At 52.3% G+C, this 20,694-nt stretch overlaps 1 protein-coding gene across 2 annotated transcripts in view; it reads left to right on the top strand.

Annotated features, from left to right (window-relative positions):
- Positions 1-20,694, top strand: part of PIK3R3 (phosphoinositide-3-kinase regulatory subunit 3) — a 71,374-nt gene that overhangs the window by 28,075 nt on the left and 22,605 nt on the right. The window contains exon 1 of one of the 2 annotated variants that reach the window (XM_066192745.1): positions 17,151-17,773. The exons of the other annotated variant lie outside the window; for it this stretch is intronic. Within the exon in view, the coding sequence (XP_066048842.1) occupies positions 17,668-17,773 (106 nt within the window). The 5' untranslated portion in view covers positions 17,151-17,667. Of the gene's footprint in view, positions 1-17,150; positions 17,774-20,694 lie in introns of those variants that run through there. 2 annotated transcript variants of the gene reach the window in all.

Below are 20,694 nucleotides of genomic sequence, written 5' to 3'. Positions count from 1 at the left end.
TTCTTCCTGGGGAAAAACGTAAAAGTAAAGTAATCACATCAGGGCTGGATTACTCAGGGACTGAAGAGGGAAAAGCATTTCCAAGGCAGTGGGCACTGCCAAGCTCAGCCCCCTGGGTGAGGTTTCTGGTGTCTAGTAAGGGGCTGGTGCTCCTGCAGCTTTATCCTCAGTAAAGACATAAAAAATGTCTCCCATTCATCCAATTGCCTGTTCTACAGAAACTGGGGCAGAACTAGGTCTCTTGGGCATGATCCTCCTCACAGTTGGAAAACACACCACAGAGCTCTTCCAGGAGCTGGACACCAGCTCCCACTGGCCCTGCATGGCTCCAAGCCAATCATGTCCATGCCACATATTGGTGTCCTTTGGTCCCTCCCAACAGCTCTTTGCCAAACTTCCTATGTGGTGGATTTGATTTTGTGTCTCCAAGGCTGACACTCAGCTCAGGACCATGCTGCCACTGCCCAGGCAGTCTGTGCTGTCCTCAGCATCCAGTGCTTGAAACCACAACCTCATGGTGAGCATCCTCCCTGGAGAGGCTGCTCTCTGCAATTAATCCGGGCATGGTTTATGCTAACGACTCTCCCCACTTTAAATTATAAATGGCCCTTGGCATGTGTGCATACAAACACACGTGTGTGCGCAGAGATCCTTTAAGGCCATCATTAGCTGTAATTAGCCGGATCTGTCACTCATCTTTGGCAGTTAACGATGAGCCCTGAGTCAGAGGAATCCAGCGGCAGATAAAATAAACACGATTTCAAACAGTTTGGAAAGAACAAGCCCTCATTAATCAGACAAGCCCCAAAGGGAAGCACTTGGAAAAGTGGCAGCTTCTTTGCTGTGGCTGAGAGTGGGGCTGGGTGGGCTCCAGGACAGCACCGGTGCTCCCCATACCCCCGCTCCAGTGGGAATGGGAGGCAGGATATTCTCTCTTGGCTGACTTCAAGGCAGAACTGAGATGTCAGAGCCAGTCAGCTTGAGCAAAAACCTGAAAACTGGCAAAACCCACCCAAAAGGGCTCCTGCATAGCCCCTCTCTGGATAAAGGCAGCTGAGGTACGACCCGGCCCCAAGGTGCAGATGGGAGTGATGCTGGTGCAGGGCCCAGCTCCGGGTAGAGATGAAGCAGTTCTGGGGCAGCACATCCTACAGCTATCACTCACCCCAAGAGTTCAAAGGCTGTGTGGAGGGGAGCATCCCCAGGATCCAGCAGGACAGGGGAGACAGGATTTGGGGAAGGGGCTGATACAAGGGATGTTTCCTAGGGAGCAGGGGAAGCTGGGGAGACTTCTAGCTGTCACAACTGCAGCTAAATTACAGCAAATAGGAGGGGAATGGGACACATGAGGCTGGTTTATATTACAAAGGAGCAGTCCATCATGGGGTATTTAAAATAATCCGCTTAGATGCACAGTAGCAGATTTGGAGTGCTAAGGGAATTGGAGGCGCTGTGGCTTTGCAAGACTGGATCAGATCTAGTTAAGATGCCACTTAGGACAGTACATCCCATCCTGCCTCACTGCCTCAGGGGACAGGCACACAGCACCTGCAGCCCCTGCAAGGCCACTCCCATCCCACCAGGGAGGCACCCAAGGTGACACTGGCCACATCAGGATGGGTGACAATCTCCTGTGGCAGCTCCCTGGGACTAGCAGCAGGTTTGGGCAGCATAGAGCCATGGTCTGGGGACCATGGTTAGGCACAGAACAGGGGATTCCCAAGAGGGGCCAAGCCTTTGGAATGGTGGAGGAGGTGTAACGTGCTTAGGGTCCAGGGCTACCTTCATGTTGAAGACAGGTGCCTGGTAAAGAGCTGGGACCAGGGGATGCTCAGGAGAGAGCTGTACCCATACTGCCAGGGAGTAGGAACCTCCTCTAAGGGTATCCTTGTGGCATTTCCTGCTCAGCTGGGGCTGGGGACAGAGACCTGGTGTGGGGTCCTGGTAGGCTGGGACCAGGTGCTTCAGGGGAAGAGCAGGGGCTGCTCTGCCTTTGCATGGCCTTGCAAGCCCCCCAGCACGGCCGTGGCTACAGAGGAGGGTGGCTCCTAATGCCACAAGCTAGGGGGTCCTCTGCTGGGGTCTGGGCTCAGTCTGGGATCTATGTGAGTAGGAATATGGGCTCTCTAAGCATCCCTGAGCATCCTTGCACTGCTCCTCTAAGCCAGGCTGAAAGCTCAGCCCCAGGGAAGCCAATTTATCCTGAGAGAGGGATTTCATCCCAGAGATTTCATTACGGGCAGATATTCCCCCAGAAGAGTATCCTTCCAAGGGCAGATGGTTTTCACCTTGGGCAGGCTCAAAGGGTTCAGCCTGCAGTGGCCCTGTGGAGCCAGAGCAGCAGCAGCCTCTCAGAGCCAGGCAGCATAGCCAGAAGTGACCCTGTCACAGAGCTGGTCCTCACACTGCCCATCCCTTTGCTCCCAGGGAGGGCAGGGCCCAGGAACATGCCCACAAAATCTGAGGCTGCATGTCAGACTAGGCCACAGGACTGCCTGCACCTCTTCCTGTCCTCAACCTGTGCCCTCTGTCCCCCTCTGACCCCTCTACAGGGCTGCGCTCAACACGAGGACTCACTCTGGCAGGTTTAAACACTGTCCCCAGCTCCCCTAAGCATTAATCCAAGGGAGGATTAAGGTTACCAAGCTCCTGGAGCCACCCAGCTCTCACGTCTCCCACAATGGACCCCTCTGTCCCGGCTCCAGAGAGGACACAGGGCTCTGCTGTCTCCCTGGGACTTGTTGCTGTCCTCCCCCACCCCGCTAGCCCCCCAAGCTCTCCTCCATTGGCAGGCACCTCACTGGGGTTGTGCAGCACCTGTTCACCTCTGCGAACTGGGGGCAAGAGATCATGTCTGGAGTTTTGGGGGCTTCCAAGCCTCTGTGACCAACTTCCCCCTGCTCCCTGAAAGCCCTGGGGTGGGTTTTGTGGTGGGCATGAGCTTCTCCCCCCTCTTCTTCCCTGTCCACCAGGTGCTGTGTTCTGGGTCAGCTCTGGGTTCGTGACAACTAGTTTAAATGCATGGAAAATACCTTAATCCTGGTAAGACCCTGATCCCTGCCTGCTCATACTTCCCGTGAAAGCCCCCCGCTTCAGTCATAATCCCCTGGGAGAGGTCATCTGTGCACCCTCCATTTGTGGGAGCAAGAGACTCTCTCCAGGGAACCCACAAGATCCTGGAGTTGGCACATAGGGTCCTGGCTAGTAGTGCACAGGGAGTCCTGTCACCTGCAGATCTCCTCCCACATGGCCAGTAGCTCCTGTCACCCTCTTGTGCCCCCTTAGGATCACCAGCTCCAGAAGTTTTCAGAGAGAACCAAGTAACTGTAAACTATTTTAACATAGTTATGATCATTTTACATTTCTATTTTGAAGTTGCTATATACTCCACAGTGAGCAGAACTCCTAGTTTCCCAGTCCCTATCCCCTCACAACTCCTGTTCCATCCTATCCAGAGGGCTCCCCAGGGCATGGGATTGGAGGAACCCCTGGCTTGTGAGGTGAAAGAGGGCTCTGGCCCTGCCTCCAGTCCCATTTCCCCAACGTCAGGAGCTTCTGCTGCCTTTACCTGCCCTGACCTGTGGCCCCACGAGCTGTAATCCCCCTCCTGCTGCACCCACAGGATCAGAGGCTGCCAGTGTCCAACTCATCCCAAAGAAAGGAGGGCACTGGGGGTTGGTAATAAATCCTAATGATATCCTGGGGAGAGGGGTAGAACAACAGGTTCTCACCACTCCCTTGCGTGGCAATAAGAAAAGTCTGTGTTTGCAGAATTGTCTCTTGTATTTATAAGAAGCAAGGACAATGCTGGGATAGAGGCTGAGCTGAGCTTTTAACCAGCCAGATTACATTTAGCAGGAGCATTTACCTCTACCTCTAATCCGCCTGCCACAAAGACTTGCTAACTCCTTCCCGGATTTAACTGGAAGGCTTCAAATCTTCCTGCCCAGGAGAGAGTTAAGCCCGAGCTGGTGCTGGAGGACTGCAAGGGTCAGGGTCAGCGCTCCTCATTCTCAGGCACATCAGGTTTGGGCCAGACATTTAAGTCCCAGGCTCAGTTGGTTTTTTTTTTCTGGCAACAGGCCCTGCAGTGAGGATAGACAGGGGATGGGAAGGTGCCAGGAGCCCTTCAGTCCTTGGGAGCTCAGACTCAGAGCCTATACAGAGCAAAGATTTGGACATTCTTGAGCAAAAATCACTACTGCTTAAACACAGAGGAGAGGCAAAAGCTCGGGAGGAGCCACCTGGTTAGAACAGTCCCTTGTTTTTAGCTGGATTTCTTGTAAGAACAGAAAACATCCATAGCCAGTGCTGGCAAGGTTGGGATGGCTGCTGTAGGATAAGGATATGGTCATGCTTCTGACACCCAGTGTGAGCTGACACAGGGCTGGTGTCCCCTGACACCTCCATCTCACCCTGGAGCTGCCACAATCCCCACTGCCTGCACAGGGCCAGGCCCATCGGTCCTCAGAGCCCAGAACACCTACGTCCACTGGTGGGCACCAGCCCTGTGGCTCATTCCCAAAGAATCCCTCTCTTTATGGGCATTCCCTCACAGGATCCATGCCAGGAAGGGGAGAGACAAAACTCCTGGCCCTTGGCCCTGCAGCACACCCCTACAGTACCCCCAGCACAGCGACCCCGACACTGCTGGGGGCCGCGGTGCCTCAATGGGGGATTTTGGTGTGAGGCTTTGGGGCAAGGGGACAGGGACACAGCACGTGCTGATGTCACTGAGCTGGCTGGCATTGGGCAGCACGTGGCGCTGCGGGAGATCCAGCAGCAAAGATGGCCTGGCTGGGAGAGCGGCCAGGAGAAGGGCTGGAGCTCTGCGGCCGGCTCCACACAGCCTGGCCTGACGGGCGGCCCACCCTCGGTCTCGCCCCACACCGCTGGCACTAAGCCTCGCATGCCAGGGTCACAGGCTGAGCTGGGAAAGACGCGTGAGCTGAGACAGCAGAGCCAGGGATGAAACTTCCCCTGACTTCTGGGAAGCCGGCAGTGTCGGAAATTTCCCTCCCAGCAGAGCCGAGTGGGAGGGAACGGCGAGTCCCCTCAGCCAGACCTTGCACAGTGTCCCGCCATCCGGCAGCACCTCTCGGGCTGCAGGGACACGCCAGCCTCCACGGCGGCCCGGGCCAGGATGACACGATGGCAGCCATCCCACTGCCACCGCCCCGCTACCGGCGCCCTCACAAAGGCCGGAAGCTGGGCGCAGCCGGGGGGTTTCCCGGCTCCGCCGTGGCCTCGAGTGGCCCAGGGATGAGCTGGCTGCCAGCCAGCGGCACCCAGCCCGGCCTCGGAGTCCCTTTGCAGTGCCGCTCCTAAGGGGCTTCTGCCACAGTCAGGAGTCCCCTGCCTTTCCTCCAGCTGCCCCGGTGCCGCGGCAGTGGAATCATACGAGGGGCTCTATCCACAGCATCACCCCCTCCGTATGCTGGGTGCAGAAAGCACCTGGCAAGAGAAAATCCACCTCATGTGTTCCCGAAGGAGGCTCTGGGGCCTGCAGCAGGCAGAGGGTGCGGGGCTGAGGGTGCCGTGCCGGGGCAGGGCTGCAGAGCACCCCCGCTCCCCTCCTCCAGCCTGCTGGGCAAGGGGCCAGCTTGGCTTCCGCAGCCCTTTCTGCAGGCAGGGCTGGTATGTTCACCACAAGCTATGGACGGCCAGGCTGCCGCTTACAGTAAATCTCAGCGAGTTGTTTTGGGCAGGGCATTCGCAGTCCCGCCGGCAGCAAAGCGTCCGTGTCCTACTGGCACCGTCGCCTCCCGCAGGCGTCTCCTGTTCCCAGTGCAGCCCTTGGCTTTCCCAGCACTGACCCGTGTGTCACACCCCGGCATCAGCACCGAGCCTCTGTCCCAGGGCTCCCCCACCTTCCTGGTAACAGGCAGCGTCCGGGAGAGGGGAGAAGCATCTGCCATCACCCCCCTGCTTTGGCTCCAGGTGCACAGGAAAGATGCTGTGGAAGGATGCTGGGACACACAGTCCCACAAACTGCTGCCCTACCACACCCCTTGCTGCTGCTTTCTCCCATCACTGCCCTCTGGCCATCAGTTCCAATCTCCAGCAGAGGGACTGGGGGATTTTTCTGCTTGCTGGGGACAGCGTGAAGCCTTTGTGGTGGCCAGCAGATGAACCTGAAGCACCACTGAAGCATTTTTTTTAGGGCTTAAGTGGGATTTATGGGGTGAAGATGCCTGCTCCAGCCCTCTTCATGGATGGGTAACTTCAAGCATTGGGAAAAGGCAAGAATTGGCTTAACCAACAGTTTCCCTGAGCCCTTAGGATCCTATGTTGCATTTCCTTACCCACAAGTATTTACTCCCTACCCACCTTTTAAGTGAGAATCACTGAGGGGTACATGTCACCTGAGACTGTGAGGCTTGGGGCTGCAAGGACCGCCCCACACTTTGCTTCACATCTGTACCCCAAGTCCAGAGGAAGGTGAGATACACACTAGCAAAATTTCATTCTGTTGAATGACCAAGAAGTAGAAAACAAGCAAGGCACTAAGTCACCCAAGGACAGGCCACCTCCCAGGGTGGCTAAGCCCTGTCCCCCCTGACCCAGCCTGGGGACATTGACCCAGCGCAGCTTTGCCAGCTCCATGGTGCTTTCTGCATTTGGCCCAACATTTCTCAGCATGGGAAAGGATGCACAGCAGACACAGGCAAGGGATTTTCCATGGTGGAAGCTTGCTCCTGGTCTAGTTTTTCAGAAGCAGACTGCAAGCTTGTGAATCGGAGGTATTTGTCAAGTTGGTTCCTGCAGTGGAAATGATCAAATAATTGTTCATACACCCGTCTGGCCCAATGGCTCATGCTCACAGAGCAGAAACTGGCTGTCAGGCTGCAGGACTGTGGTTCCCCCGTGATGCTGTGGCATGTTTGTAAGAGGAAGATGCTGAGGCTGCAGGTGCCTTTCCAAGGCAGAGCTATGCCACGCTCCAGGCACGCTGCCAGCCTGTCGCTCGGTGGATTCGTGCTGCCTTTCTCTCAGAGAGTCTCAGGGAGGGCTGTACTTCACAGCGGGCTTTTCCTGTTCCACTTGCCCAACAGAGTGCTTCCAGCATCTTCTCTACCCCTTGTCCTCTCCTTCCTCTTCTCACCAGTTTGCAGTTCTGACAGCCCATCCTTGGCTCTCCCTGCGTTGCCGTGCTCCAGCAAGCATCCAGAAGAAGCCTGCTGCTCTGTGTGAGGATGGAGGACATGCATTCCTATGGAAAGACAGGCTCTCCCAGCAGCAGCCTCTTCCAGCCCCTAAAGTGACAGTGACCTGAACATTTCTATTCAGACCAACTATTTTTCAGGCATTTTTAACCTCCTCCTATGGTTTTTTTTTTTTTTCCCTTTGGGGTTGAAATTATTCTGGCTTTGTACAAAAACCAACTCTGAAGTGCTTGGGGAGTGGAAACCTCCCATTATACTTTTGAAAAATAATATTAATCTTCCCTCTCTTTTTATGAAGCGTCCTCTCCCCAATGGCTCAGGACTGGAGGTAGGCATTTGATGTGGAAATAGCCCTTGCTGGAAGAGCCCTTTGATGTTGGATTTTCACACGGCCAACTCCTAACCAACGATGGGGGGCATAGGGTGCTGGCAGGGTTGGGCTCCAAAGGGTGCCCAGGAAGGACACAGAACAAAGGGGAGGTGCTGCCAGACCCTTATCCTGCCTGCCTTGTTTCCCTGAGCAACAGGCAGGTGTTTCCAGGCTTCAAAGACAATAAAACCAGGGGGATTTCCATTTGTGAAAACTGCCCCTGGCCTGATTCAGCTCCCGGACCTAAGGCAGGTGCCCAACCTGCACTGAGCCAGAGTGATCCTTTGCCCAGGGCAAGAAAGACCTGGCATCCCATCAACCAAAGAGACCAGAGGGGATTGCAAGAAGCAGGATTTGGCCTCAGCTACAGAAATGCAATAGCAAAGGGAAGGAGAGGACACACTGTCTGATACCATCCCCTGCTGGGCTCCCCAAAATGTGTCCCCAAAATGCTGAAACACACCCACTGCAGAGAGATGGGGCCAGGAGGCCATACCATGAGGATGAGGTGTCTGAGCTCGGTGTGTGGGGAGCTGGGGGCTGGAGCACCACAGACCTGAGCAGTATCTGCAAGCAACAGCATCCCCACCCTTGCTGCAGGGACACAGGGGACAGTGAAGTGGATTCCCGCTTTGGGACTGAAACATTGTCATGAGATGCCTCTGGTGGCAGGGAGCCGGGTCACACATTCGCTTCTTTCAGTCTGACATTGATCACAGCTCCTTATTTAGTGGGTTTAGTATCCAGCCGAGTTCTTCTCCTGTAGTGCAGCAGCAAGTTTTTCTCCCCTTCCCCTCCCTCTCCCTCTCCTACTGTTTTCACTCATTTAATTCCTCAAAGCACTTCCAAGAGGCCGTTCATCTGGGAGGTATCGCCCAAAACAAAGCTCTATTGTGCATGCTTGGTCAAAGCAAGATAAGAGCTTCCCAGCGACAGGGGAGTAAAGGTGCTTCTTCAGGTGCTGGCAGCTCTCACAGAGCGCAGTGTTTGGGATGTGTCAACCCACCGGCCCGGATTTGCATAGGTACAATATCCCTCTTCACTTTCTGGCACCCTGGAAAACTGTTGTATTAAACCTTAGTTCGATGTTTTGGCCTGGTAAATCAGCATGACATGATTTACTTTGTTTCTCCTCTTTTTCTGTTCAGAGACAATATGCATTTTATGCTTTGTCAGCAGAAGGCAGGGCAGAGCTCACCCTGCAGAGCATCCCACTCCTGGGAGCTCCGGCAGCTGACGGCTGTGTCTACTCTCCACAAAGAGCTCATGTCCAGCACATTAATGGCACCGGGAAACAAAAGGTTTTCCACTGAGTTCTCTACTAACCTATATGTTGTCAGAGAGACTTGGCTGCCTTTTTACCCAAAAGCTTTGTCCTTAGTAAAATCTGAAGATGTTGTAAGTTTTGTCTGATCCTTGAGGAACAGATGAACTGCTGGACATCTGGAAATCCTGGACACAAGCACCATGGCCGGCACAACTCAGCCCTAAGGCACATGCTGAGCAAGACCAGTGATCCCAGGGACACAGCTGAACATGTGCTCCACAGTCCCTCTGTGCATGGGCTGTAAAGCTCGTGCTTTCCAAAAACTCTGGATTTGTTGCATATTTTGAGGACATCTGTGCAGCATAGACACTGGTGGGCTCAGGATTCTAGAAAATGGCCCAAAGATTTACCTGGTGTGCTCGGACACTGAACTTCAGGCTGCAGTGGCTGATCTGCCAGCCTATGCCCACCATGCACTGTGACAGTGTAGTCAACACTTAGTGAACATGAGAAATTTTGGAGTTTGGTGGATAAAGTCTTGTCTAGTGGCACAAAGTAGTATGCTGGTTTGCAGGTAAAAGGGAGGGGTTTTCCTGCATGTTTCTAGAGGATACCTAGGATTTCACAAGGCAGGCATGGCAGCAGAGACACAGAGTGGGTTCTCAGTGCCCCTAAGTCCCACCTGTCCTCCAGGGAAATAATACTCTTCTCTTGGGAACACAGAATTATTCAACCAATTTGTTTGGAAATCTTCAGTAAGGAAAGAACCTTTATGCAAAGAAAGAACAGACAAAAAAAGGTCTTAATGAACCTGACCTGCAAGTTGCCTTTGCCCAAACCCTCCGTGCCCATCATCTTGGCTGGACAAGGAAGGAATTGCATTCATATGCTGGATTTTAAATGCTCACCCTACACCATGCTGTTTGTTTTATTTCTCCACTCAGCATTCAGAGGCTCTTCTTCTTATGCTTATTTACTGTAAAGCAGAGACAGCCAGAGAAAATGATCTCCAAAGCAAATAGAGCCATGTTTCCATTTGGGAAAACTTAGAGGGAAAGCGCGTGTAGCTAAGCAACAATGCATGATGGCAAATGGGTCATTTTCCAAGGCATGAATTGCATGTGGATAACTGCAAGGAAAACAACCCTGGCCAACACACTGCCGACACTTGAGTTCTTGGCCTAAGTGATTAACAAGAAATGAGAGGACTTTTCAATACCTTTGAGAGTTCCCTGAGTTGTTATGGGGGTTTTTCTGCATTCGATCTCCACCCAAAATCTGGGGTGGGAAGTCTCTGTTCCTGCAGCTGGGCAGAGGTCCAAGTATGGATGTGCTGCAGTGAGGTTCCCTGGACACGGAGAAATTGATTGGTCAGTTCCATCAAATCCCAGGGAAAGGGATGGGGCAAAGGAGTTGCATGGCAGGACTGGAGACTCAGCCATGAGAAACTTCCTTCTGTTTTGGGCCAGAGAGAAGCCAACATTCCCTGGTTCATTAGGACTGAAGTTTGATCTCAGCCTCCTCCAGCGTTGCTCAGGGATGGCTTTGCTCACTTTCCCTCCCTGCAAAACCAGATGATCTCCACTGCAAGGAAAGTGGGAAGGGTCTTACATGTTGGGGACTTACAAGGGTACTGCTACAGGGATAATACTGGTAGAGGGATGGTAAAACTGTCTGGGAGGCCAGGAATGGGAGAGTTTGCTGGAAGATAAATCACCACACTGGGTTGGGGGCATAATGTCCATGTCAGGTAGCTGCTGCATCATGAGGGACCATGTTTCACTCAGCCTAAGGTGAGGGTTGGGAAACCCTTCAGCTTTGCATCCTAGGGTAGGGAAACGATTGTGCTGGGGGTTTTTTTCATAATAATAACAAATCTTCAGAGTTCAAGCTTTGCTTTTGCGGAAGTGAAAAGTCCTCTGGGCTTTTCAAAATTCCTCTTACCGGGAATGGTGCCACCTTCAAACCCATGCTGGCAACCCAGCCTGAAGGTCACCAAGTGGGATGTCAGCAGAGCAGGGCTCAGACCTTGCTTTTCCTAGAGGTGCTGTTGATTTCCTCTTCCTGCTGCTTACATCACTGGCTGGGATCAAAATATACACTGCCATGTTTATAAAAAGGAGTTACTGCAGGAAGGTATTGGGATTATTTCTTTCCTCCATGAATAAAGTTCTACAGTACCTCTTAAAATCAGACCTGAGGAATTTACAGAGGGGTTATTGTACATTCCTTGGCAGGGGGGAAGTGGGGGGGAGAAATCTAAGCAAGTAGTTCCAGTGCATTAAAGCAATGAATAGAGGAAGTGAAACATATTTTAAATTCCTATACAGTGTTACATTTTAAAAGTGTCCTGATTTAGTACATTAGAACCAGGGAAGGCTCTTCTCTTTCTTTTTTCCCTCCTCTAATTTCTCTGAACTTGTTACAAGTCTCCTTCCATTTTGCTCACCATTTCCAAGCAACAAAATAGAGAGAGGCCTGGAACGATGACAGAGATGCGAAGTGCACAAAGGGACCAGAGTGTGGTCCGATAATTCTGTAATTGGAGCTGCTCGAGGCAAAATTTTTTTCAAGCCAGTGTAAATGGGGATCGCTGAAACCCTTAACAATCGGTCTGTCAGGCTGCTTCTTTAATGGATTGCTCTGTTTAACTCTCTCTGTTTGTCACTGGCAAGATGACAAGAGAAATTAGTGTACTGGAAAATATAAGGTAACTGGCAGTTCCCCAGCCCGGTTCTACAGCCCCGCAGACCCCGGAGTGCTGCAGCGCTAGAGCCCGGCTCACCGGCTGCTCTCCTCCCTCTGTGGAAAAGGAGGAGGAGGGGAGCTTTCAACCTCCTGCCCTTCCTAGGGGTAGGAGGACCTGCAAAAACACCCCGTGGCTCCGGGACTGACCGAGTGAAGAGCATGTAGAGAGAAGCGGTGCCCCCATGGCTGGCTGCATGCCAGAACTGGGGTGGGGAGAGCACCCAAGTGTCCTCCCAAGTCGCAAATCTTTCATCAACTGCTTTGTCTCCTGCTTTTACACCACGGATATTCTTTTTTAGAGCGCTGCACGTTAATGTCGGCTTTCTGGGAGCAGTCACCATTAGAGAAGATGCTTCCAGGGTGTGTATGAGTGTGCGTGAGCACATGTGAGTGCGTGCAAGGGTGCACCGCTTTGGAGATGCTCCGACACCTCCATTGTTTGCAGCCAGACCCTGAAACTTGGCAGCAACGATGCCCCGAGGCTAGAGATGTACCTTTCACTTTTCCCATGAAATTCCATTCTGGTTTGGCTGAGTTATAAAAAAAAAGTTTGAAAATCACCATTTCCCTTCTGCTGCCTGCATTCCTCAGGAAAACTTTGGCAGCCTGTCAAAACAATAACTGAACGTGAACTTTCTAAAGAGCCGGCCCGGTGCTGTCTGCCAAAGCAGCAATTCAGCACAGCTCAGTGCAGCGTGTCCTTTCCCTCACCCCCCCATGCCCACCCCCTCGTCCATCCCCAAGCACCCTCCAGGTGCAGATGTGTCCACCCCAGACACCCGTGTGCAGGGCCCGGGGTGGCATCCACTGTACAGCTGCAAAAGCCACACACACCTCTCCCCTTGCAGAAGAGCAGCTTTCTGCTTCCATCCCAGACCGTTACTCCTGCACCTTTTGGGCAGAAGCCTCTGGAGCAGTGAGGAAAGGCCAGTCCAAGCCTTGCTGAGAAATACCTCAGGTCCAGCTGCAACAACCTACATTGTAGACATTTATTTAAAAGGTCTTTTTCTTTATTTTTTTAAAGTTATTTCCTATGTTAAAAGAATGTTGTTTACAATGCAAAGCCAAGTGCTTTCAAGTTAGGAAATGCCTAATGTATGATTCCTCGCAAGCTCAGCTCTATGTGCATGCCTTGTGTTCCGACCTTTATGGACATTTGAGCCCCTATTTCAAACTCTTTCCTTACCCAGTGGACAGGGGAGGAAAAAGGGCACAAGCTGCTCTCACTGCTGTAAATAAGACACTTCCTAACACTGAAGTGTTTCATTTGAATGTTTTTTACAGACCACATATTATTCTTTAATACAGGTTTTTAATGCAATATATAATTTTCAAACCGAAGCACCCGACTTTGGCACACTTGCCAGAGTTTTTCCTCACCACAGAAATGTGGCCGCATCTGGGGTGGAGTGAGGCAACTGTTTAGCAGCCTGTTAGGACATAGAATGACTATAAAGCAGAGAGAGGAAGCACAGTCCTTGTTAAAAACGCCCATTACATTTCACATGACGGTTCTGGAGGATGCAGGGGAGCAAACCGCTGCTGCTTCACCCCTGCAGGGATTAATAATCTTAATCTTGTGGCAAAGGCTTTGTGGTCTCTGTGGTACTTTTGGGGCTCAGACTGTGCAACTGAAGGGGAAGATAGTGCTTGCATTGCCCTCGTGATTCAGGAAGGCAGATGAACCTCTGCCATTCCCAACACCTCTTCTCCTGCCAGCAAGCCCCAGGGTTGGTTCACAGTGTACTGAGCCACACTGAGACCCCAGCGGCAGCATCTGAGCCAAAGCAGACAAACCCTCCCACCTTCCCTCGTCTCCTCATCACCAGGAGCTGAGGAACAGGCAGGAAGAATCCGTTAACTAAACCAAACCGACGTAACTGGTTGTTCTTGTGCTGTTCCTTGCAAGGCGTGGCTGCCCCCATGGGAAGTTGGCCACCAGTCACAGCACATTCTCCAAAAATCCTTGTGTCTGTGCAGCAAAAGGCCAGTAATTTCATGTAGCATCTACTAATGGCCAGGGAGTTGTCTTTGCTGATGTGGATGCAATTCTACTTTCTCCAAGCTCCCCTCCAGCAGGCCCTGAGCTTGTGCTAACAGTGCAGCTAATATCTGCTCTGGAGTGGCCAGGAGTCTCCAGGCTGCCCCAAAAGTCTCTCATCATTTTCGTGCATTTGGCTGGCAGCACTGTGGATTCAGCCCCCCTCCCTCTTCCAGCCGTCCAAGTATAAAAGCCTGTTGTGGCCTACATTCAGCTGTCGGATATCACATTATCATGGCTCGGCAAAGAGGAAACCAAGCAGTTTGGCACAAATGGCTTTTCTGTGTTCACTCTGTTCCAGCGCAGGTCTGTTCAGCTCCTCCTGAAGCACATGGAAGCGCTCAAAACTTCAATATTTAATCTTGCCTTGAAATGCAAATTGTCAGATCCAAGGAAAGGAAAGTGAGCAAATGCACAGACATCAACACGGGATGTTGGGAAGGCAGCAGGCACTGGGCTCACTTCTTGTCTTTCAGCCGTAGCGTGGGGCACCAGGTCCCCTCCTCCAGCACCTTGACCCCTGCTCAGGCACTTCCAAATCACCATTATTTTGTTTCAGTGTTTGAATGTAGCTTTTCCTGTCTTGGGGTGATGTATTGGGTTTGTACGGCCAGGTTTTGGCAGTGGGAGCGCTCCCAGAACTTGAGCATCCCCGAGCCCTCGGTGTGCTCCTGGTTTTGTCTCTGCTCTCCCATGCTCAGACCTTGTGCCTGTGGAGGAGAGGCACAGGCAGAGGGGGTTTAGCAGTGTGTAAGGCACCACATGTGCCTCCTTCTCCCCCCTGGGCACACACATGCACACCATGCTCATCCCTGGTGAAAGGCAGGCAGTGTGGTAGGAAAGGGAGCACCCCATTTGTGTGTTTTGGGAGCCAAGCAATCTTGGGTAAATTATAAGCACAGTTTTGAGAAATAAAAACACATTAATATTCTGTTCTCTCAAGGCATTATCCTACTGTTTACCATTACACACAATCCTCTGCCTTAAATTGCATCTTTGATTAAAGCAGCAATGAGAGAAACCAGTGCTAATAACAAAATGTATTCTGCTTTAAATCACTAAAGTGAAAACATCAATAAGCTGTAACCATCAGTGCCGCCATGAAAATGAAGGCAACCACCATGGGAAACAGCAAGGATGAAATCCACTTTGCCAGCATAAAAGCCAAGTAATTAGGTCTTATGTGGGTGGAACTTATAATGAGGTGCAGGAAGGGGGAAAATGAATTTCAACCTGAGTCTGCCACCTCCCCCCTCTCTGCCAGAGCTGCTAATCTAAGTTTGGGGGCTGCCATAGGGACCACAGCCCCAGTTTTTAGCTCTGCAGGGCCTGCAAAGCAGCATCCACTTCTGCACCTCCACCCATGCCCAACCCTTGTGGGATGCCCCACACCCTGCCAATGGGCAGCTGGTGGCTTGGGCCCAAAGCACCAAGTTAAATTTCACTGGGGGTGCTAGCTATGCTTCCAAGGAGGGCATTTCCCTTTGAAGAAGCTGGAGCTGATACATGGTATCAGCTCAATAATTTAATTTAAAAATTAGAAAAAGGAATCATATCTGGTTATCGTGGATTAATCAGAGTTTGCAGAAGGCTTTATAAAATTAATTTATATACAGTGAGTGACTTGAATCAAAGCCCTGTGCTCTTCTGCAGCCGTCCATCCCTCAAGGAGCTCTGTTCCTGGAGCAGGCTGCTCTAAATTGCTTGCTGTAGAAGTTGTGATACATCAGCAAACTTCAGATCTTCCCTCATACTCTTCCATCGGGTACAGCCTTTCAGTTATTCAGTGTCGTAGTCACCTAAGGTTCAGCCAAGCCAGGAGGGTTTTCAGGAGCTGCTACCTAGCATCAGAGCAGGACAAATTATTTGTCACTTGCTCTTCTATGCTTTGAAGTGCAAATAAAGCAGCAACTTCAGTGCTGGGTTTTCCAACATTCCCTAACATTTCCACAGCAGAACAAGGTGTTGTCCATCCCTGTGCCTCTGACACTGGTTGGGAGTCTCAGGAAAGGACTTTTCCTTAATTTCTCCGCAGCAGTCTTTCTCTATGGATGCTTTGCCGCGCCAAAAGCGAGGCTGAGTGCCGAGCTGGCTGCACTTCTGCCTCCCGCCGGTGCCTGCGGGCTGTGGCTGCCCATCAGGATGTGGCTGCTAGGCAGGCTGAGATTCCATTTAGGGTGTGTTTGCAGCTCAGGCTTATCCCAAACCTGGTGAGAGACAGACATGGAGTTTGGTGCCTTTTCCTGTGGCTTGTTTTTTTTTGGTTGGTTTTTTTTGGTTGGTTGGTTGGTTTGTTGTTTGTTGTTCCCCCCCCCGGTCATGTCACTAGAAAGCGCGTTGGGTTTTTCTCGAGGGTCACATCGTTATAGTGCCCTCTGAGATGGGGAGGTTATTACGTGGATTACGTGGCTCACACAGCAGGCAGCTGCCACGGCCCTGCAGAGGAGGGAGGAGAGCCCGTGTTTGTGGCCAGTGCAGCGGCTGAGGGGTCAGCCAGGACAGGCTCCCACCGGGGATGTGCCAGCGGCTCTACCTGTACAGGGCCCCCAGTGCCCGGGTCTCCCGCAGGCCCCATCCCCACACGGCGGCCGGCCTGGACTGGAGGTGGCAGGTAGCCCCGGCGCTGCAGCGCACCGACTCGGGGCGGGGGCAGCCCCGCCGGCGGCGCGGGCAGGAGGCGTTCCCCCAGGGCCAGCACTGGGGCCGGCGCTGTCGGGGAGCTGCCCGGCCGGGATGCGGGGCCGGGATGCGGGGCCGGGTCACCCCGCGCCCCCCGAGCCCCGCTCTCGCCTCAGCGCTCGCCTTCCTTTGTCCCGCTTAGTAACCGGCGCTCCCGGCCAATCGCCATCGAGCCGGCCAGCCCTGCCGCGCGCTGATTGGCTGGACCGCCCGCAGCCCTCTGCCAATCCCGGCGCTCGCTGCTCCCTCAGACAAAGGCAGCAGCTCTGGTAACTGCGCTCCGCTCCCCCCGCCCCCCGCGCGTGCTCCGCGGCAGCGGCCCCTTGGCGGCCGGCCAGCCAGGGGACCTACCACGTCCACTGCCCGCCTCAGCGCGGGGGTACACTACGAAAAAGCGTCGAGAAAAGTGGTAAAAGCGAGGCGGATAAAAGTTAAAAAAGGGGGGAAGCAGACTTGTTTTTCAACGCGAAGCTTTCTGTGTGGGTCTGCCTCGCCGGCGCGAAGAGGGATGATCCTCCTTTATGTGTTATTTTTTACCCACCCCTCTCTCCGCCTCGTGGAAGCGCCCGCTCACACACACCCCCGTTCACCTCCAAGGGGTTAAAAAGCCGGCGCGAAGCCCCGCCCCCTGGCGCCGGGGGGGCGTGGCCCGGTCCCCGGCAAGAGGCGGGTGGCGGCGGCCGGGCCCCTCAGAGCCGCTTAAAATGTCACCGAGCGCGGCCGCCCCGAGCCTGGTCCCGCCGCCCGCCGCCGCCGCCGCCCGCCGCCCCGCGCCGCCAGCAGGGCACGGCGGGCCCCGCCGCGGGCCGCCCGCCCGCCGCTGAGCCCCGCGCAGCCAGCCCCGCCGGCGCGCACCGCACCGCGGGCACAGCGCCGCCCGCCCCGCTCGGGCTCCGCGCCTGCCCGTATTGTTGCCCGCCGCCGCTGCCTCCTTTCTCGTCCTCCGCCGGCGGAAAGAATTCATCCAGAGACTGAAATCGCCCCTCTTTATCCGCCGCTTCCTACCATCCCCCGGCTTTCCTGTGGGGGGCTTGTTTTAAAAATACCCCGAAAACGCCGTTTTTTAGAGAGAATTCAGGAAAGTGGCTTTTCTGTGGAAAGGTGTCTTTTTAAACAAAAAGAAGCACTCTCTCTTTATATATTATATATATAACTACCTATCTTTAGTTCCTGCAGGGCAGCTGCTGAGGTGACTTGCGTGGAGGCTTTTTTTTTTTAAGTTCAATTTCGCGATTTATGTATTTTTTTCTTTTTGCTAGAAGTATTTTTTTAGACCGAGGTGAATTCTTCTCGGCTTTGTTTTCCCTTTTTTTATCCCTTTATTTTTTCACCTCTCGGTTAAAAGCCGAGCTATCCAACCTCTTATTTCTGACCCTGCCGGGACTTCGCTGTCGCGATGTACAACACGGTGTGGGATATGGACCGCGATGACACGGACTGGAGGGAAGTGATGATGCCCTATTCCACTGAGCTGATATTTTACATTGAAATGGACCCTCCAGGTAGGGAGCCGAAGCCTGCGAGCTGCCCCCGCACCCCTGGCAGCGGGTCGGGGACTGCCGTCCATCCCTGCCCTTCCTCCTCCTGCAGACTTTCCCCTTTTAAAATAAAAGGCGAGGGGGAGGGAAGGGGTGAAAATTAATATCTGGAGTTTAACTTCGTGTAAACTTCCCAGGGACTTGAGCTCGCTGTCTCCTGGGCAAAAGTATTTTCATACTGGGGGTTTTTGTGGGGGAGGTGGGAGGATAAGAGTAATTTATGGTGCCTTTTGGGAGATGGAAGGAGGCAGGGGCAGGAGAGCTGCTCTCAGCCCCTCTCCCGTGTCTCCTTTTTTGAAAACCTTTATTGAAAAGCGTATATTTCGGCCGTATTCGCTCCTAGAGGAGCACTTTTATTATCCTCTTCACCTGTGTGCCTTTATGTGCCTGTAACACTTTGATGGTGGTGATTTACCCACCTCCATTCAGTTCCACTTTAATCGCTTTTACAGTCTCCAAGACCCTTTTCTCCCCACTTCTCTTCCAGCAGTGACAGATGAGGTGTGTGTTGTCGCTGGGCTTTGGTGATGGGGGGATAATGCTTGGGAACAGGCTGGATGGAATCCATCCCTGGAGGCACAGTTCCTTTGATAACACGTAATAACCTTGTTCAAAAGGATTTGATGCACTTTTTCTTCCCTCCCCCTTCCATGGATTGCTAGTGCTGAAAATGGGGAAACGTATTATTCTTTGCTTTCCTGAAGTTTTTAGATGGGGCAGAAAGTTTCTTTTGTGTCTGAAGAGGGAGGGAAGGCTTGTGGGGCAGAGAGGATGAGTCTTTCTTTGGTTAATGAATTAAACTAAGCATAAATGGGTACTGGTGAAACTGTATCTGTACCTGTAAGAGTCAAACAGGCTGAAGCAGTAAGGTAATTGAAGGGCCTTTATCTTCTCAGGTCTCTGATCTGTACAGCCAGAAGACAGAATAAAATATACACCAAAAGTCTTGGCCTGCAGAGAAATTGATAGCAAATAAGTACTTCTAAATGCTATCTTTTATGAGGCACGTACTTTCAGAATGTGCTTTTCAACCTGTGCCTGAATTGTGGCATGTATCTGCAAGTGTGGTTTATTCTCTTTGTTTCAGCACAGCAAGCTGTATTTTTTTTCACTCTGGAGGTGTGTGGTACTTTAATTAAAACAGGAGGAGGTGATCATCCTGAGATTTTTGGATCTCAAGGACCTGTACTTGCTTCTTTTTGTAATTCTGATGCTTTAAAAATTGGACAGATCTCTCAGACACACAGCACTGGCCACTGCTCATTAAATTCTTGCATAGCTGACACTACCTATTTTTAGATGTTACTCCTGAAAGCCTAAAGTTCAATCAAATAACTTTGCTTCTGTGAATTTTAAAGGGTATCTTTCTTGTAAATGCTTTTGATTTTTAACTATTCACGAGGTAAGTATTTGTGTGTGCTTGTATCAAATGAACAAAAACCCAAGTCCCATTGTAGATGACTTAAAGCAATTAGTGTGGGGCTTTTGTTTCAAAAAAAAATAAAGCCCCTTGAATGGCTTAGTGCAAGGAGGCTGCCAAAAGGGGCTGGATGAACTGAACTGGTCAGAAAACAACTTTGCAGGGTTTCTGCAGGAATTTGGCCATGTCAAATTCTTAGGAAGCCTTTCAAAGTTTACATTAAGAAGCAGCTCTTCTATCATTAATAATGCCAATGCTTCCATCACTGGAGCCCTCTTGTCAGGGATCAAGGATCTGTTCAGTCCAAACACTAGTTCACAAAAGAACTTCGTGTTACAGGCTGATCCCTGAAGTGTTCAGTAACTTTATCTTTCATATTTTAAAACTAGATGAGCCAGAGCTGGAAATGATGCATGGGAGAACCCCCATGTGTATGTCCTGATTTTGTGGAACCGTAACTTTTAAATTGCAGGGGGAGGGAAGGGAGAGTGTGGCAGAGGGGGTCTGCTTTCTCCCCGTCCAGAGGCAGGGTGGGAAAGCATTTTCTGGCCTGGGATGATAGGTCATCCCTAAGGGGAGTGCGGAGGAATTCATTTGGAAGGCTTAAACACTCGGCATGCCTTGGGACAAAGTCACTGCGTTTGCACCCGGTAACAACCACAGCTCCATTTGGCCCGCTCCCAACAAAAATCAGCGGAGGTTTTGGGTGCAGCGCGGCGGCCGGAGCCGCTGCGGGGCTGAGCGGCGGCGGCGTTCCCTCGGCAGCGCCCCGGGCAGCGCTGTGCGGCCCCGCCGGCTGCCGAGCCTGCTGCCCGAGCGCTCTTTTGTTCCCGCAACTTGAGCCCCGAGATCCCCGCTTGGGTTTTGTGCCGCAGCACCGGGCACCGGCCGATCCCGGGAGCCAAGTGTCTGGGCTCACGCATGACTGCCCGTGATTACATTTTACTGCGTCTAAACTTGAGGCAGAAGACAAAAGCAAGGTGAACGTAATGTGCGGTGTCACCCGTAACCTCCGTGCCGAGGGTGGGGATACTGTTTCTCGTTAAGGGCCAGTAGACCTTTAATTTATCTTGGCAGGCCGTCTTAATACCCACCTTAGCCTTGCCCAATAATAATGCAGAAATAAAATCTGGTGATGGCAGGCAGCCTGCAGCGCAGCCGGAGCTTCTGTCAGGCCTCAGTGCACCTGCACCAGCTTATCAGTGTGCTTGTGTTTGCTCTTCGGGGCTGTAGGTGTAAATGGATGTTCAGACCAGGTCCTCCAGCCTCTCTGCTACAAGGTTTGCTCCAAAGTTCACAAATAAAAGTAATAACGCCTCTCTCTCACTTGAGTTTTTCTCAACTTGAGCAGAGGCAGTCAGGCAACAAGGAACTGCAAGCTTTCTGCTAGGCTTTAATCCATCCTAAACACAGGAGTTGGGACAGTTTTCCCAAACAGAGTGGTGGAACTAGGGATGCAGCTCTG

Source organism: Chamaea fasciata, unplaced genomic scaffold, assembly GCF_029207755.1.
Source record: "Chamaea fasciata isolate MVZ Bird 193981 ecotype frontalis unplaced genomic scaffold, bChaFas1.0.hap1 SCAF_10, whole genome shotgun sequence".
In the NCBI taxonomy this organism is placed as follows: domain Eukaryota; kingdom Metazoa; phylum Chordata; class Aves; order Passeriformes; family Sylviidae; genus Chamaea; species Chamaea fasciata.
This window is presented reverse-complemented; position numbering and strand designations above follow the sequence as displayed.